This window comes from Crotalus tigris, unplaced genomic scaffold (assembly GCF_016545835.1).
Source record: "Crotalus tigris isolate CLP2741 ecotype Arizona unplaced genomic scaffold, ASM1654583v1 scf7180000023617.9722795, whole genome shotgun sequence".
Lineage (NCBI taxonomy): Eukaryota > Metazoa > Chordata > Lepidosauria > Squamata > Viperidae > Crotalus > Crotalus tigris.
This window is the reverse complement of record NW_024100081.1, coordinates 4,991,624-5,012,129: the sequence shown is the minus strand read 5'-3', so window position 1 is coordinate 5,012,129 and position 20,506 is coordinate 4,991,624. Positions and strand designations below refer to the sequence as shown.

Here is a 20,506-nt window from a genome sequence, read left to right as displayed (position 1 = left end):
TTTGCCATGACCAGCACAGAATCAACATATTCTGATAGAAGTAAAATTTGTTCTTCTCAGTAAACCTACTCCTGTATATGAAAATGCCCCAATTTGTTAACATGTCTCTTTATCATGGATAATAATCAATCTTCCATAATATTTTTCCCAATAACAATGTCAATAGTAAACTACTTTGGAATTTGGAATTTGCAATATAGCATATTGAGAAAAAGCATGCAATGGGTTATTGGAAAAAATGGCACTAGGCAAGTCCAGCTTAAAAATACTTCTATGAACTATATGCAAGCTATGGCTATCTTTATCCAAAAATGTCAGTGGCAAATAAATACATGGAAAGTTAATTTGTAATGAATGATTTCTTTTAAATCAATGTTTAAAAAAACAGAGTTTGGGAAAATTCTAAGATCTGTTTTAAAAAGTATGGAATCATTTGAACATAGACTTTGGAAAAGGGATTAGACATTACATTAATATTTGTCTCCTTTAATTTAAAAAGTTATTCCAAAGTATACATACTTCAGAAAAGGCCACCAATAAGCCTAACATGCACAGTCCCATATAAGTGCAGCCAACAATGTTGACTGAAACTAAACTTGAAAATCCAGGGCACTAATGCACAATATCAGGCAATAAAACAGCATTTCTGTGGTGATATTTAATTTAAAAAAGAAGAAAGAGGCAGGAGAAGATCAGGCACTGTCTGTTTTGGAGGATCAGCCATTCTGCATTTCAAAGCATGGATCCCTGCAATATCCAGGTTACTGTGCTAGAATCTCCACTATTATATAGCAGTTGTAAGAGAGGGAGGGCAAAGATGTGTTTACTCAGTGATTAGGGCCTTAGAATAAGCCGCTAGCTCCTAGAGAGACAGCTCGCCATTTATTCATTTGGGCCAATTCACAAAGCCTAGAAAGATTAAACATCCATGCTGAGAAGACAAGCGAATGCAGACGGTGAAAAAGAAATAAAAATTCTTTAAAAACTCTTAGATGACTTCATTATTTTTCCACAAGGAAACTTTAGGAAAGTGTTTAGTTAGAGAAAAACCCACATTGACCTCTCCCTAAACCCTTAATCTTTCCTTTGTGGTGGGACTGCTTTGTGGTAAGCGGATGGCTTTGCTCTCCTCTTTTCACTGAAAGCAGAGACAGAAAAAAAAAAAAAAAACTCTTGAGAAACTCCTTTCGTCCCAAAGAAACAACCCGATGAAACTGTTAAATATAAGAGTCCATGTGAACTAACCTTCCAAAATAAGTACAGTTTAAAGCTATAAGTTGGGACCAAATAGTAGAAAACAAGGCAGGTTCACACTTACAGCATATGTAAACAGCGAAATGTATAAAAACATTTAACAACTACATATGTGGAACTACCAGATTCACATAACTTAATTTTGTCATTGGTTGCATTTGTTCTTGTTACATATGGCAGAAAAATGTAACCAGCTCTCCTATAAAAGTTGATTCCATTTAAAGATGGTATAGAAATCCCCCAAAATGCTCTGTAGGATAATTACTATTCCCTATGACTAGTACCAAATTAAAACTACAAACCTGGATTTTCAATAATAATATTCCTATGTAAAACCTCTATATATAACATAGTAATTCAAATCTTTACGCTTCCTAACAGAATCTATGTGTGTTATCTGCCTGGATCTATTGCTTTTCCAACTGATTTCATGAAAACATCCAGATAGGTTTGACATCTAAATAAGCTGTCTCCAATGCATTTTACAACGGAATTGCATGGTCTTCACAAAACCAAACTGTTTTGGAGAAGCAATGAAATAATAAAAACTAGAAAAGGACCATAAGTCAGAATGAGGAGGGGTTCTGGACAGGCTGCCTATTCTGTTACTGAAGTCTTTCGGTGAAAATCTCTTAAAGTATTAGGATAATAGGAGCTTTGCTCCTTTAGATCTTCTTCTGTGAGGGGAAGTGAGGTAACAAGATTACTTAAAAGGATATTTTCTATTAAAAGTGTTACTTGGAACAATTGTAACTATTTGGAGAACTTTAGCTTCTACATGTCTATTTAAAAAAAAAATAACCCTAGTAGGCTTCGGATGGGAGAAATTAAAACACGCCTGTTTGGGGGGGTCTTGGGGGGAGGCATTTAGCAAATTTCATTTGAAAGTGTGTTCGAAAGAAGAATGAGAAAAGTCAGAGGTTAGAATCCAAATTTTGTCAACATTTTTGTAAAATCTCCAGCATATGATTATTTTTGAAAAAGGAGACTTCCCTTGAAGTAGATTTGATATAGAAAACTAGACACTATCCTTTAATTTTAAGAAGCCAATTTAGCACATCTAGCTAGGAATAGTGTGTGCTGTAATTAAGAGTAATGTGTTTTTATCTTATAAAATGCAGCTATTTTGGTTCTACCAGCTTTAAAAAAGCAGAAAAATGCAATAATATAGCATATGATGGTGAAACATTATTTGGTCAACATAAATTTTAGCAAAATGATAGTGTTTGGAAAAAAATATTATAAAATTATATATTATATATAGCTTGAAAATTCACTTTCAGCATGTTTGGGGCACGTTAATTTTAATCTATGGGTATACAAGTATATACTTTTTATTTAACTATGTAAGAGTTATAGGGTAATTATACATGCCTGCTAAATATCCTGTATCCACAGGTTTGACCTATGTATCAGAAGCTACATCTATAGTCCAGCTTCTGCAAATGTATTGGAACTTTCCTTCACTCTCCACATCCTTCATCATATCCTCAGATCTGTTCTGGAGCCTTGCAGTAGGAAAGAATGAATCCATTCTAACAACAAATACATTTGCCAGCAGAATGTCTCTACTATACAGAACCCCGTGTTGTTTTGGCATATCTTATTGGTATTCCTTCCTCTTAAGAAAATGATTCAAGATTGAGATAATATTTCATATACTCTAAATTATACTAAAGAGCCAGTTTGATGTAGTGGTTAAGGCACCAGACTAAAAAGCTGGAGACCATGTGTTCTAATTCCACCTTAGACTCAAAGCCAACTTGTTGATCTTGGTACAGTCAACCTCTCTCGACTGTAGGAAGGAGACAATGGCAAACCACTCCTGAAATGTTATCAAGATAACTTCAGGTACTTATCCAGGCAAGAGTCAAATAGTGACTCAAGGGCACCAAAACAATGTCAAATAGCAAAATCTGTAGTCAAGGTTTATTTAAGAACAAACAAGATTTAAATACTTGTATGAATGGACAACATTTTCCACATGCATTTAAAAGAAACAACCAGCACTTAACAGTTAAAGTTGCGTAATGGAATTATAATCCACTAACCACTGGTCTCAGTTGAATGGAAAAAAAAAAAAACCTTATAGCCTGAATATTTTTTTCCACTATAATGAAGCCACCAATTTTTAGCAATTCTAGAAATCATATGTGAATTTTTATAAAATTTGTGTGTGTGTGTGTACATCCATTCTATCTACTATGAAAATTTCTGCCTACATATGAAAGTTACAAAGGCCACTTAATTGTTCTTTCTAGCTTAATGCAACACAGCCTAAAAGTACAGGCTGAAGAATTCACATATTGCAAAGATAGAGGGTACTTCTTTGTTCTTTTCATGCTGTGTTTCTCAACTTGTCAAGGACACTTAGTTCTACAAGCCAATGTACTACGGTTTCTATGTGGCACTAGGAATTCCAAAATAATTGTACTGCGTATATCACGTTGCTCAGTTTGTGTCTGGGTGTTTTATCCTTGGGGTGGACAAGAGTAGGTTTGAAGTGTGCACATATGTGGTATATGCAGTACAATGCAGTGAGCCATGTGCAGATCTGTACATTGGAGAAACAAAACAACAACTTCATAAACGTATGGCACAACATAGGAGAACAAACCCACCAGGACAAGAGTCAGCAGTCCATCTGCATTTAAGAGATAAAAGCCACTCTTTCAAAGATAGCAAAGCCCACATTTTGGACAGAGAGGACCGCTGGTTTGAAAGATGGGTCAAAGAGGCCATCTATGTCAAAACTGAACAGCCCTCTCTCAACAGAGGGAGAGGGATATGACATCATCTACCTCCAATCTACAACATAGTCCTTTCAACAGTTCTGAGAAGGCTACACACATTTGCATTACTCAGGTGAGCCTGAAGGCCAGATAAGCCTCCAGGTAGCATTAACGACTCACTAAAAGAATGCAAATGAAATGCAAATGAAAGTAAGAAAGTTCAGTTGTCTCGTGAAAAAGCATCTTTGGGATAACTGAACTGGATGACTGAGAATCTCTATAGACATTTCCATTTAAAGCAGTGGTTCTCAACCTGTGGGTCGGGACCCCATTTGGGGTTGAATGACCATTTCACAGGGGTCGCCAAACCATGCTGTCTGCCATTTTTTTCCCTTTTCCCTAGCTGTCCTAATCCCTCTTATTGGTGGCCACACCCACTTGGGGGTCACCACAACATGGGGAACTGTATTATGGGGTCACGGCATTAGAAAGGTTGAGAATCACTGATTTAAAGAAACCAACAAGCAAGCTTATTTGATGCATGAACTGGATCTGCAATCAGAACGAATTATACTAATTATATAAAATAAGATATGTTTAATTCTTTCCCCAGGCTTTTGAATGTTCTCCCTCATGAGAGGGAAATGCATGTATAGTTTGTTTTTGTCCATGTGGAAGCTTGACAGACCACAGGAAGAATAAAGCAGCCACATGATCAGATTTTTAGATAGGTTAATAGCAAACTCTCATGGGTCTAAGAAACTGAATTTAGGCCTGGTTTGAGGACAAAATTAGACTTGGTTTCCCCAACAAATGTCCTATAGACTGAAACAGGGAGACTGCAACTATATTGATGGTGTTTAATCTCTCAGCAGTTTTAGATAGAATTAATCAAAATTTGCTCCTCCATTTCTGTGTGAGTTTGAAACTGGGGGCAATACAATATTGTAATTCCATTCCTAATGCAAGAATGCTTCAGAAGCTAATACTGGGAAACTGTACTTCTGCATACATATCCTGATGACCCTCCGCTCTACTTTTCCATAACATCTGAATGAGCAAATATTCTGCACTATTCTCACTGTACAATAAATTCAATGAGTACCAATACATTCAGGCTGAATTCTGATAGGACAGAGACTATGTGCTGTCTAAATACAAAAATTGGGAGGGAGGTGTTCTAGATTAGCATATACACAGTGATTACATGACTGTGGGGATGTTGTGATGGTTGTGGGAGGACCTGTCGTAAATCACTTTTTTCAGTGCCATTTTAATTTTGAACAGTCATCATATGAATAGTTGTAAGTGGAAGACTGCCTGTGTAAGTATTTTATGCAGCACCCATGTGATATATCCAGGGTCCTCAACCTTGGCAACTTTAAAACTTGTGGACTTCAACTTCCAGAATTCTAAGAGTCGAAGTCCACAAGTCTTAAAGTTGCCAAAGTAGAGGACCCCTGTGATACATGAACATTCTTAACATTTTCAACAGCTATCTTTCTGATTATCCTTTTTGATAAGAGTTGAGTTTTCATGTTTCTGTTCTTTCATGCCCCTGAGATTTTCTCACTACCATTCTTGCTCAAAGAGGCCAACATATAATATATTCCAACAACCATTTAGAAATCAACAAAATATTTTTATTTCCCCATTTCCCTCTATATGCAGTATAGAAGAATATTCATCTTTTCACTGAGAGTTGAAATTTTTTTATCTTCTTAAATATAATAAGCATACTAACTTTGGTTAGTATACAGGTAGTCCTCAACTTATAAACACAACTGAGCCAAAAATTTCTGCTGCTAAGACAGACAGTTATTAAGTGAATTTTGCCCCATTATACAACCTGTCTTGCCACACTTGTTAAGTGAATCACTGCAATTGTTAAGTTAGTAACAGAATTGCTAAATGAATCTACTTCCCCATTGACTTTGCTTGTCAAACAGTCGCAAAACGTAATCACATGACCCTAGGACACTGCAACTGTCATAAATATGAGTTGCCAAGCAGCTGATTTTTGATCATGGGGATTCTGCAATGGTTGTAAGTGTGAAAAACAGTCATAAGTCACTTTTTTCAGTGCTGTTGTAACTTTGAATGGTCAATAAATGAACTGTTGTAAGTTGAGGACTACCTGTACTAGCCATGTCCTTTCTTAAACAGAGATAAGATATTTCTGCTTGTTCTTTTTGCATATAAGACCCTAAATAACTTGAGATCAGAATTCCTGGCAGATTCCCTTGTATGACACAGACCTGATACAGACCTTACTAAAGCTGTGAAATGAAGTCCTGTTATTTCTGTCACAACTATCAGGCTGTAACCTTATGGTTAGGCAGCTGATCAGATTTCTTCACAGTCATATCCACTCCATTCCAGCCAGTTATGGAATGCTTTCTAAATAATTATATCAATAATCAGCAGAGATCTAGCTGTCACAAACCAGTACTTGGACAGTGTAGGCTTTTTGTGATAGTGTAGGCTTTCCAGCAATTCTGATGCAGATGATGATGATAATCATATCGATATTACAACAGATAATTTAATATAATATTTACATTAGATAGTGATGTATTTTCAGTTATAATCTTTAAAAGTAACAGAATTATTCACATTCACTTCATTTATTTGACAAAAAAGAATTACTGAATAGGTATGTATGAATAAAAATGTTTTCCGATCAACAATATTTTCCTTATATTTGTTTCATTTAAAAAAGAAGCAGATCTCAAATTTTCTCTGCATTTTCTGCTACAAAAGCAACATAATGTACAAAGAAACTAAGATTTTTTTCTTTTGCTAAAGCTGAATTTGAATAGAGATCCCTTTCCTTAGACAACAATGAAAAAATTCCCAAATAAAGGACAAGATCTGCACTTACTCTTGGCTGTGAAGTGCTCTCAAATTAAATCAGTTTGAAGTGGTTTTCATTAAGATGGATTGAGTGTGGCATCGTGAGAAACACTTTATCAAATGCAGTGTTTTACTTAGTGATTAACTATATACCAGTTGATGAAGCTCCTCAAATCCTTCATAATCCCACCACTCCAATAAACATTTAATGAGCATATAAGTTCAAAAAGCCCAGCAGAGGATTTAAACTTTCAATCTTGTTTTTATTTACTCTTCCAACTCAATTTCTCACTTCAAGTTAAGATTGCTATTGCTTGAAGCTCATCTGTTGCCCTGGTAAAATTAAGTCCCCTGCACATCAGGACAAAACATATAGGTTCAGATTATAGTTTTTGCAGAGATAGAATAAGAGAAGATAGATAGATAGATAGATAGATAGATAGATAGATAGATAGATAGATAGATAGATAGATAGATAGACAGACAGACAGACAGACATTCTTTTTTAAATAAAGTTGCTAATGTTCAAAAATATTGCTAAAGAAACCTCTTCAGAAAAACTGCAATCATAAAGGACAATGAATAGTAATAATACGACAAACCTGCGATGCATCAATTTACTTTTTTTACTCTGTAATTGTTATATTAATCTTCAGAATAATAAATATCACACAGGGAATTAAGTATTCTCAAATATTTAATCCCTTGGGGAAGAAAAAGTGTACAATTTTTATTGATGTTTACAAGTTTTTACAAAATGAATATATGCTGTTAGAATGCATGCAAATGATCAAGGTTGACATTTCTGTAATATTACGTTATATTTAAATATTTAGATTTTTGATTGTGTATAGTAAATATTTTTCCCTTGGATCTTAATGGGTGGAATCATCGCGATGCTTGTTAGATATTAAGACACTGAGTACTGAGAACAAAAAAAAAAAAAAAGGATGCTGTTTGAGATTGATTAGCCTTACATTAAGCATCTAAGCTATTCTGTACTTTATATGTAAATAGGGATATTAATTCATTTATTATATATAAACTATTTATTGTGTATGAGGGCCAGTTTGATGTAGGCATCAAGCTAGAAACTGGGAGACTGTGACTTGTAGTTCTGCCTTAGGCACAAAGTCAACTAGTGATCTTGGCTTAATCACTCTTTCACCGCTCAAGGAAGTTGGCAATGGCAAACCACTTCTGAAGAACCTTACCAAGAAAACTACAGGGATTTGTCCAGGCAGTTGCCTGGAATTAAAAACTGATTCAAAGGCACACAAAAAAACCCCAATTTCATCAAATATGTAATTAAGATATTCTTACATTTTACAGTATAATAATGTACAACTTTGAACTTTCTCCCATGGTAATAATGAAACTCAGAATATTAATTTATTTATTATGCAAAAAAATCCACAGCTTTCATCTCATTCTTCATTACTGTCTCAGAAAAGATACATATGCTTTCATAAGCAACTTTCTGGGAACACAAAACTGTTCTACCGGCTATCTAATGCTACCATGTTTCCCCGAAAGACCTACCCCAAAATTAAAACCTAGCTTGATTTTTAGCGGTGGGCCTTATATAAGGCTTACACCAAAAATAAGCACACACCTAAAAACCAAGCTAGGGTGGAGCTTACCGTTGCAGTCTGGCCTCCCATGAATCGACACTTGCCTTACCTCGTCCCACTTTTTCTGCAGCTGAAAGAGTAGCTTCATTCTGCAGCTGAAAATGGAGCTCTGGCTTGCATTTTGCAGTCAGAGACCTTTCTGGAAGGCTTATATAGCCGAAAACCAAGCTATGGATTCAATCCATAGCTCGGTTCTTAGCTGCAGAGGCCTTTCCAGAAAGGGCCAGCTGGACGGGGCTGTCGGTGCTGCTGCTGCAGAGTGAGTGGAAAAGACCCCCCTCCCCGAAAATAAGACCTGGTGCCTCTTTTGGAGGAAAAAAATAAGACTGTGTCTTATTTTCGGGGATATACGGTATTACTGATATTTCTCCATTGAATGAAGACTCTTTAATCCAGTGAAAATCAAGCATTTTTCAGAAAATTAGCTTTCATTTTTGCAGTCCTTTGCATTATTTCCCAGATTGTTTCAACAATCTGGGAAGGGATGCAGAAGACAGTGGATTAGCCAAAAATTAGTCCTTTCCAATCGATGGCACAATTGATGGCAGAAGCCATAACCAATTCAAAATGTTTTTGTTACTGAGCGAACACTACTCCATGTCCCAATTTTCAGAAGAGACCTAGCAGCAGCAGCATTAGCATAAAACTGCAAAGTAATTTAGAAGACATTGCCATCTGAATAATATAGTATTTAAAATGTACTTACATCTCTAGCTTTCCCATAGAATGCCTCTTGAAAGGCAGCTTCTAAAGATCCAATAAAAAATACTGGATGGCAATCACCGTATCTGTTTCAGTCCAAAATGTTTCAATTAGTTTTTTTATAGTTTTTAATAACAAAAAGACAATACTATTTTTCCCCAAAATCACATATCCATAATAATAATTCCATCATAATTATTATATAATATCTGTATATGTAATATACATTCATTGAAAATTTTTTTTAAATTTCATACTAAATAACACTGTAAAATTGAGCACTGGAAAGGGGATAAGGACTTTTATTCTTCATTATAAAAAAGACTGACATTTTTAGAAATCTGAAATTGACATGGCTCCATTGAGGCATTCTTTTAATTCAGCAATTAGTGTAAGCCTTCATGTTAAAGAATAGTTCTTTAGTTGTTTAATTCTTTTCTCAAAGATAGTGGTGGATTTAATAAGGGTAAACTTAATGGAAAATGCAGTTTTTTTATTTATTTTAAATTAGTTTCTTTACTAGACCATACAGCCAATGACCAGCAAGTAAAAAAAACAATTACAAGAAAATAAGATATAATGAAAATATAATACAAGACAAAAAGAAAACAGAAGCCTAAAATTATAGCATATCAGAGAACTGGTAACAAGATATCAACAGCATCAGTGGAAAACCAGCCTTTTACTTCTGATTGAGATAGCAGCCAATAAGAATGTAGCCTCTCTGTTTGCAATAAATGGGTTCTGATCCTGCACGAGGCATAGAGCTTCTCTCTCAGAGTAGAACTGAGTTATATTAAAAGTGGATATTAAAAAGGTAGAGTGTACAACGTCATAGAAGAGACGGTGGGGGGAAATGGGAAAAGTTGAAAATACTCAAACTGCAAGGACATTCTCTTTACAAAAGGGATTTTCTACTTCCTCCCTTCCAATACTTGAAATGTTGAAATGGACAAGGCAAAAACTGTGTAGCAAAAGCAAGACTAAACAGATACTTAGCAGGAACAAGGTGGTTCTAGTCTGTGACTAAATTGGTTGTAATCAGTGAGAATCACCAATAACCCCTAGATCCAACTATCCTGCTGCATTATAAATTCACTGGCAGGTTTCTGTCCTGATTTTCTCTAAGCCTAAAGAACTACATTCAAAGAGAAACTATAGAAACTTAAATTGGAAAAATGTTTGACTTCAGTTGTTAAGGGGAATTGTCAAAGAGCATGAAGGGGGTCAGTGAAGAAAAAAATTAACTAGTAAGAGAGGTGACAAGTGCAGGCTGTTTCCTCAAGGAGAAACATTCCTAATTCAACACATATCAGAGCATTTGAGATACGACTGAAAGAGAGTGGACAAATTCTTGGACTGGACAATCTCTAAGTATTGAAGATGTTATAAATGCATACTTATGCACTATTAAACATCTTTGAAACAGGTTTAAGCTTTAAACAACTTTATGGAGCAGGGAAGCAACACCCCCAGATCCCAATATGTCTTGGTGCTCTTATTACCTTTGTCAGATATAGCTTAATTTGCTCCTGCCAGGTTGTAATCCTGGAATATAACGGTCAAATATTTAAAGGCAGAAGCTTATTCAATGTGATGATTATCAATGCAACAATGGTGTTTTCAGCACCTCTGTCTCTGAGAATACCATAATTTAGCTTTAGAATAATTAATTGTGAACTTTTCCTCCCTTCAAAAATCTGCCAATACCCAAAGACTTCTAAGGGTAATCTGAGAAAGTGAAAGGATTGATGTATCAATTGTATAAAAGCAGCATTACAAAATATCTTGTTTTGAGTTTGTGTGTTTGTATGTGTAAAAGTTTCGTTTGGTTAAGGCTGTTATGATAGGATTCAAATAGGTATTACATTGAAGGGGGTCCTGTTTCACCCCTTTACTTATTGGGATATCTGTAATAAGGTACCCAGCATTGTCATATGTAACCTGGCTGATGGTATTTTCATGTAACATCTTGATTAGATAGAGAAGCCATTGATCTATAAAGATGCATGATAGCATTTACAAGAGCAGGTCACCTGAAATGGATCTTCAATAAGGTTTACTTGGGACATCAGGATGGACTCAACAGTTGGTTCCTCTCATTAGGTAATACTGCCATAAATTGGCCTCTGGGGAGGAATATGCTTCTATGTCTGGTATCTGTTAGCAGTTGAACTGAAGGATACTGACGACAGCTTTGGTGTGCTCAGTGTTCTGATCAGGAAAGTGAGATTTTGTAAGAAATGCAAAGTCTGTTGATTGCAGGTGAGTTTCAGATGGATTTGCAGTTAGCTTCTAGGTACAGTCCTACTTTAAAAGTCTCCTTTTGGTGTAAGAAGGCTGCAAGAGATTGAGTCATCATCCGTGCCAATCCTTCTAACTTAAAGAGGAATTCAATTATCTGAAAAGTTCTCATTCTTGAAGCAAGGATGGGAATGCTGAAAAAAGGTGAACTATTTTCTGACCAGGATGACTTGGAAGCCAGGTAACTTGTATTAAGACTATTGTTTGTAACTGGCAGTAAAGAGCTGCCTTAAGGCAGTGTTTCTCAACCTTGACAATTTTAAGGCATGTGGACTTCAACTCCCAGAATTCCACAGCCAGCACTGCTGGCTGTGGAATTCTGGGAATTGAAGTCCACATGCCTTAAAATTGTCAAGGTTGAGAAACACTGCCTTAAGGTGTAGCAAAAAGTGCCCTCGGAAGTCCATCTTGCAATATTAGTGTTATTAGTTAGGGCTGTTAAAAGTAATTGTCTGTTTCTGTAAACAAGAAATGAGTCCTTTCATAGAGGGGACATCAAGGTAATCATCTTTTTGTGGGTGTCAGCCCCTTGAAAAGTTAAATATACTGGTGCCTCAACTAGGAGGCAAGAAGGCGAAGTTTCTTTGATAGTGAGCTAATAATATATGCCTAGAGGACTTAGAGAATTGCATGTTATTCAGAAAATGCACATTTTAAAAAATCTTCGGGCAAAGGAGGATATTTCAAAGTGGCAAAATATGTAGTTCATTGAAAATATATTTTTAAATATTACTCAAACAAAGTTTCCAAATATTCACATATTTGTTCTGCCCCTTTGTTAAATATATGAATTAATCTTAATAACAGATCTTCAAAGTGAAATCTTCAAAACCAAAATATCAAAACTCTGAAAAAATGAACTGCATGGAGTCACATTAGCTAAATAAACTTCTCTCTATTTATTTATTTGACCGGATTTAGAGACCGCCCAACTTCCAACAATTCGGGGTGGCTTGTGTTTTTAATGGTAGGAAACCATTAAAGGAAAGGGAGGGGAAAAAAGTCTTGTTCTGACAGAAAAAAATCTTTTTTAACTTGGCCAACCTGGAAAGAGTAGATAGAACATAAGTAGAACCTCCAAGAAGATTGCAACCAGAAAAAAAAATTCATGAAATAGATTGTTGCTCAATTCCAACACGAAAAAACACCTTTCATTGTCTGAAAGCCATTTATTTCTATGCCAAGTAGAGGAGACTGACACTGAGAAGCAGAATGCAATGAGCTGGCCTGTGGTTTCAGATCTTATTCCCATGCTGAAGTGTGTGACAGGGAAACGAAAAGAAAAATAAATGGAAGGCTCAAACTGAAAATGAACTATATTTTAGATTTGCAAGTCCATTTCTCACGGAAAGGCATTGGAACTTTCAGGTCTCTACCTGATATTTTGTTACATTATATCAGCGGTTCTCAACCTATGGGTCGCGACCCCATTTGGGGTCGAACGACCATTTTACGGGAGTCGCCAAACATGATCCGCCATTTTTCCCCCTCAGGGGGCAGCGCCGCACATGCGCGCCACACATGGTGGCGGCCCGTGCATGCCCACCGCGCATGGGGGCGCCCCGTGCATGCGCGCCGCGCCGTGCATGCGCGCCGCGTCCGTGTGACGGGGTCGCCGTCACACAAAGGTTGAGAACCGCTGCATTATACAAACAAATACTGCACAAAATTTAAGCATGGTATATGCATGTATTAGAATTCGTTGGGAGACGCTTGCTACCCTGTTTTGTGCAAAAGGAAGCAATGGTGATGATGATGATATACATGTATAGATTGTACTTAGTTATAAATCTAACCTTGAAGAAAATTCTGCTGTGAATTGTAATAAGGCATCTCCTTCATTTTCAGCATTTTCCGGCACTACAGAAGGAAAGGAAAATATTGCAAGTAAATCTTAACACGCACATTTAAAATATTTCCTTTACCATTTAGCCAAGTTTTATGCTAGCTCTGCTTATCTGTTTAATGAAAAGAAGATGAACTATTCTTTGAAGATGAATGAACGAATACAATGTCAATACTATAATCTGAAAATACTAAGCAATCTATAAGTGGCATAACTTGATACAATAACTGACGTCCCTGTAAGCAACTGAACCCAATTTAAGGTGCTAGTATTAGCCTATAAACAGAAAATGACTTATTACAAAGATTGCCTTTTTTTCAATAAAATACAAAATGTACATTAAGATTAACTGGGAAGGTCCTGCCTCTAGTGCAGTGTTTCCCAAACTTGACAATTTTAAGGCATGTGGACTTCAACTCCCAGAATTCCACAGCCAGCATTGCTGGCTGTGGAATTCTAGGTGTTGAAGTCCTCATGCCTTAAAATTGTCAAGTTTGGGAAACACTGCTCTAGTGGCTCCAGCTTATAATGCAGAGCCATGAGTTGAATCTTCTCTACAACAGTGTCCCAATTACGGCACTTTCTCCAAGTGATAATTAATTGTCTTCTTTCAGAAACCAACTGAAAGCATGACTGTTCATAGACATAGCCCTAAAAATTACCCACGGCGTTTAAGCTACCCCTCCCTCAACTATTTCCTGGCTTTTAACCATCTTGGCTGATGAAAACTTATCAGAAACTTAAAATCTGCACTATTGTTATTTTCTCAGCTGTCATTTGGGTTATTTATAATTTGATATACTGTGATAAAGCGTTGTAAGCAAGTTATGTATTCGGACTGGGCGGCACAAAAATTCAATAAATAAATAAATATAAATGGAATTAATTAATTAATGATTATGTAAAACATTAGTAGACATAAAATATGTATTTCTTCTATTTTTAATACTATACTATAATAATGTCATATTCTGTTAAAATATGTGTTATAATGAGAAGATCAGCAGAACACAGGAGCTACTGAAATGTATTATAGTGTCTTATGGGAGGAAGTTGATGCATATGACGACCAACTTCAGCTAAAGAACTGGCAGCTTTGATGTCACATTTTTGTATATAGAATAATAACAAAATAGAAGAGAAAGAATTGGAGAAAATCGTAAAATACAAATACCTACAAATAGAAATAGAACGACAATAGCAAAAAAAGCAAAGATAGTACTGATAGTAAAAGGTGCATTGGATGCATCCAAAAACATCTGGAGCATCATTTGAACACTATTAGAACTGACAACATCACTATCAGTCAGATGCAAAATGCAGCAATGTGAAAAAAGTCGTGATACATCGCAACACGTCACATGATGCGACGAGTTTGACACCCGTGGCTTACATCATGCAACAATTCCTGTTACACACCATGAAACAACTTCTACCTATCCCAGGTCCTTGTGAAGGACATAATAAGTGGATAAAAATGCCAAAGTCAGTCTAATGCTATATGACCAACCATAGTAATAATAATTGTACAAGTGGACAAAATGCCAAATACGGTCTAAACATCTGGCTGATTGTGCAATCAGCAATAACTGTACTGGTAGAGTTGCTTGATGGCAATATGTGCAGCATATAAATTTGCTAAATAAATAAACAATATAATATAATACAATACCATTACCTATAATGGTTATTAATTTGTATTTGAAAATTAATACACCCAATTAATAGCTTTTTAAGTCAACCAAAAGGCTTTTTTAAAATATCTATTCAATAAATTAACAGAATAAAAATTTCAAACAGATATAGGTAAAATTTATTCACTAAAAATGTAAGTTTATTTGATTTAACCTAATCTGTTAATAGCAAAAAAATATAAGACTCTGCCATTACTAATATCACAATAAAAATAGCATTCAGTGAAATAATCATGTTTATTCGTGACCTTAAATAATTTTTGTTATTAATGATAATTCCTAAAAATCTCATTCCCATTTACTGGTTATTTGCCCAGAACACATTTATATAATTTGCAACTTCATTTCCTTCTTTTTTTAAAGTTAATTTTGTATAAGAAACAGATTATATTCTCTATTATCTCTATTATATCACCTTAAGAAAGTCACACTGTAGTCTCAAAAAGTATGTACAAAATCATTGAACACTGAAAAAAACAGTGTTCTCCCTATCCGGTTTGTCCAAAGATGGGCTTATACTATTCACAATACATAGTAATACTTACTCATTGGAGATTTTCTCAGTGCAGATGATGCCATACCAAACATCTCTCCATCATCCACTCCAAATTCAGTAGCATCTTCAAAATCATCTCCATCACTGTCACTAACCATATGTACATCTGTGCATTGCTAATTTAGTAAAATTGATAATAATAAGCCAATTATTGAACAAACAAATGTCAATAGTAAGTTTCCATATTTAAATATAAATGTCACCAAATTTTCATTCAAAATCTTGAAATAAAATTTCATTTTATTTTCTAATAAGTAAGAAAGAAGCATGCATATTTTTTGAAAATCAGTGCAAATAATATAAGAAATTTTAAGTTTTTTTGAATTTTAGCAGTTATTTTTTATTTATATACTAAAGAAATATTATTACACTAATGTCTTATTCTTTAATTTCATTGTAACATTTTTATCAAATAATATCAAACAGCAGATATTATGCCATAAGGTCAAAGATAAGGCAAAAATTAGACATATAATTTCATTTTCAACAAAACTTTAATAAAAGTTTATCTGCCAACTGTGTGGGAAGAAGGGGTTGTCTTACCTCTTCTGATTGTTCTCTAGTTTGTGCTGGTGAAGACCTCCTTCCAACTGTAAGTCGATGGCAAGGATAAGAGATTCCTGAGGCTGCTAAAGTAATCTAAACAGAAGACATGTATTATTGAATTATCTATCAGATTTTGTTAAGCATCAAAAATCAAACTGCAGTAGACGTAAATATCAAGATACATTCTTTTTAAAAAATAAGAGCATTTTCAACCCTCTCCTTTTCATAGAGAGACCATAGGAATCTAAGATGAGAAGAAAAATGTTCAGAGAAAGGCAATAGCATAGCAATAGCAATAGCAATCTAAAACCAATGGGGTTGTCAGTGCTTCTATAATAGATTTTGTTTTGCAGTTAAGTATACTACTGTTGCTGTTAAGAAAAATCAAGCTTGTGATTAGTGCCATACCATGTGCACTAATCAAACAAATGGTAAGGCTGAAGAGGAACTCAGACACAAAACTGGTTATGTAGAAAATAAACACTGGGTCAATCAAAAAAGACTCAAATGCCTATACACCAATGCCTAAAGTATGAGGAATAAACAGGGTGAATAAAAATCCAAGTACATGAGGGCAGATATGATATCACTGCCATTATGGAAACTTGGTGGGATGAAACCCATGAACGGACTACACAGCTACAGGGATTTAAATTGTTTGAAAGGAACAGACCCAATGAAAGAGGAGGTGGAGTTGTGCTATATAATATATAGAATAACTATATCTCTACAGAAATACAGCAGAATAATGATGAAAACCATCTTGAATGCATTTAGATCAATATAAAAGGAAAAAGGAATGACATTGCCACAGGTGTATACCACAGACCACTTAACCAAATAGAGGAAATAGATGAACTTTTGCTATTCAGTTAACTAAAGTATGTAGGAAGCACACCACAACAGCAATGGGGGACTTTAACTACCCTGACATCAACTGGAGGACAAACTTTGTACCTAGTAGAAGGTCAGACAGATTTCTGACAATCTTAGCAGAAAACTCTGTCTCCCCAAAAGTAGTGAAGAGAACTAGAGAGTCAGCCATACTGGATTTAATTCTCACTAACAGAAACAAAATGATAGAAGACATTGAAGTATAGGAACCTTGGGGGGAGTGACTATGAAATATTGGAATTCAACATTATACAAGCACAAGCAATAAACCAAAGTCAAACTAGAGTCTTGGACTTCAAGAGAGCTGATTTCATTAAAGCCAGATACAGCCTGAAAAGGATTCCATGGATGAAAATCCTCAAGGGGAAAACAACCCAAGAAACTTGGGAAACTTTGAAAAGCTAGATTATATAAGCCCAGTCTAGCACAATGAAGAAGAAAAATAAGAGATCTCAAAAGAAGGAAACAATTGGTCCATTAATGGGAGAAAATGGCAAGAATGTGACAAGAGCATAGACAAAGCAGAACTGTTTGATTCATTTTTTGCATCTGTCTTTACACAAAAGGAAAAAAATAGTCCAACCTATAAAAAAAATCCTGTAAAATGCAGATTAGGAAGGCAAGTCAAAATAAGCAAGAAAAGGATAAGAGAACTCCTATTCATTCTAGATGAGTTCGCTGAACTATATTTTTCAAAGATCCTGGAGCACCCGGGAACTATCAGATGACTGGAAAAGGGCTGATGTAGTTCCCATCTTTAAAAAAGGAAAAAATGGATCCAGGAAACTACAGACATATCAGCCTGACATCAATACTTGGGAAAATCTAGAAAAGATGATCAAGCAAAGAATCTGAGAACATCTAGAGGCAAACAAAATCATAACCAAAAGCCCATGCAGGTTTTTCAAGCAATATCTCCATCAATGATTTAGACGAGGGGATAGAAGGGGAACACATCAAATTTGCAGATGACACCAAGCTGGCAACAATAGCCAACACTCCAGAAAATAGGCTCGAGATACAGAAGGATCTTGACAGACTAACACTGGGCCAAATCTAACAAAATGAAATTCAATGGTGAGAAAAGTAAGGCTCTACATTTAGAAAAACCAAATACAGATGTCGAATAGGTGGTATCTGGCTTAATAGTAGTAACTGCAAGAGGGATATTGGAGTCCTAGTGGACAACCACTTAAATATGAGCAGTGTGCAGCATGCCAAAAAAGCCAATGTAATTCTAGGCTACATTGATCAAAATCACGTGAAGTGTTAATACCACTTTATAATGCCATGGTAAGACCATACTTGAAATATTGCATCCAGGTTTGGTCACCATGATATAAAAAAGATGTTGAAACTCTAGAAAGAGTGCAGAGAAGAGCAACAATTAGGGGACTGGAGACTAAAACATATGAAGAATAATTGCAGAAAATGGTATGTCTAGTTTAATGAAAAGAAGGACTAAGAGTGACATCATAGCAATGTTCCAATATCTAAGGGGCTGCCACTAAGAAGAAGGGGTCAGCCTATTCTCCAAAGACCTGAAAGCAGGACAAGAAGCACTGGATGGAGAGAAACAATTTAGAACTAAGGAGAAATTTCCTGAAACTTAGAACAATTAATCAGAGAAACAACTTGCTTCTAGAACTTGTGGGTGCTCCAACAACGGACGTTTTTAAGAAGAGATTGGACAACCATTTGTTTGAAATGATATAGGGCTTTCTGTTTGAAAAGGTAGTTGGACTAGAAGACCTCCAAGGTCCTTTTCAAACCTATTATTCTGATAATCTGTTAAGATATAAGAAGGCAAAATGGGATGGGATAAAAGTACAGAAACTAAGTAAAATAAGGGATAAAGATATTGAATAGAATCAGTAGTAATGTTTTAAAGCTCTTATCAATGGAATATATCTAGATACTTCAGAAATTTGAATAATACACTGTAATTTGTGAATGTATAATCACCGTTTACCACTCTATGTATAGGAAAAATGTCATAGCTAAAAAAAACCTAAAATGTAGTTCTGTTCATCTACTGATGAATATAACTGGTTTCAGAAGATAAAGCTGGAAGCTGAAAGTTTGATGTTTAGCTTGGTCAGAATGAGCTGAAATAATTTCTTTAAAAAAAAAAACTTGCAACTATGTTCAGGTTCACTTTAGTAGAAAACCCCTTCTTTGTTGTATATATTTCCATTTCTTTGACACTCAAATGGATATATAACTATCTTAAGATATTTCCCCTGTTTCCTACCATGTAAATATATAGCCTTGGTTAATAAGCTGCTATGCGATCAAGTTCCTCCAGGTAAAAATGCACATATTATTAAAAATGAAGACATCAACAATGAATTGTGTCAAAATCAGTTTATTACAGTAACATTTTAAAATTGATTAATTTTTCCATTTAAAACACGGAAAATGTTCTACCTTCCATGTCACTCTATATATAACCCAAAGCCTGGCAAATACATTGGGAAAAACTCCTTTTTATTCCCAATTCAGGATATTTTTAATCACTTACGTGCTAGAACTCATAAAAGCCTTAATTTCCTTCAGGTTAAAGGAAGCTGATTAAGTGTGCTAACTAACCAAGTGAGTGTTGACCTGCCTGGACTAGCCTGTTGACACATTTTTGTAGCAAGGTTAAATAACAATTTAGTCACAATTTTAAAATCACAGAGTTAAAAGGAAATGACTATTTTTGAATAAATGAAATATTAATGCAGACATTTATGTCAAGCTCAATTATCAGTGAAACTCTTTCATACCTAACACAGAATCTACACTCACTTTTGCAGTGGTGACACTGCTATTTTCATCATGTTTTGTTCAGTATGTTATTGGGCTCTAGTATATAAAAATAAATTCCTCATATGAATTTTTGCCTATATAGCTAAATATATCCAAACCTTCTAAGTAGTACACTAAAAGTGAACACATTTAAGTACACTTGTCATTGTGATTAAGTAATTAGAGCCAAAATCTCACAATGAATAGCTTCTAATTTTCACTGGCTTTATCCAGATTTAGGAATGCTTGGTAGAATGAAGCTTAAATGACTAAGTATTATCAAACTGAGACTTACTCTATCTTTAAAAAGTAAGAGCATTTAAGAAAAGACAGACAAGTGAACATGGTGCTGGTCATTTGATGCCCCTTTGTTCCATAAGATCAATAGGTTTTTAGATAAAAACAGAATATTCTTTTTTTCTTTTTTATTCATATCTTACAAGATATGGAATTGGGAAGAGGGATCAGCTTGAATCATCCCTATATGATCAAATGTGAATTTTAACAACTAGAATTTTGAAATCAACGGAGTAATCAGTAAGCATTTTTAGATTAAAAGTTTATACAACTGTTTAGGGAAAGCTAACATGGCATTTAATATTGGGAGATAATTAAAATTTCAGAGTTATTACATTTTTATATCCATGTATCTGCAATATTAACATTTCAATTTTATACTTTTTAACACTTTAATC

At 35.0% G+C, this 20,506-nt stretch overlaps 1 protein-coding gene across 2 annotated transcripts in view; it reads right to left on the bottom strand.

Moving 5' to 3' along the window:
- The window catches only part of FAF1 (Fas associated factor 1), a 190,910-nt gene that overhangs the window by 59,686 nt on the left and 110,718 nt on the right, over positions 1-20,506 (bottom strand). For both annotated transcript variants that reach the window (XM_039320032.1, XM_039320031.1), the window contains exons 9-12: positions 16,122-16,217; positions 15,568-15,694; positions 13,279-13,342; positions 9,183-9,264 (exon numbers count right to left, since the gene is read on the bottom strand). In XM_039320032.1, coding sequence (XP_039175966.1) covers positions 9,183-9,264; positions 13,279-13,342; positions 15,568-15,694; positions 16,122-16,217 — 369 coding nt within the window. The remainder of the gene's footprint in view (positions 1-9,182; positions 9,265-13,278; positions 13,343-15,567; positions 15,695-16,121; positions 16,218-20,506) is intronic.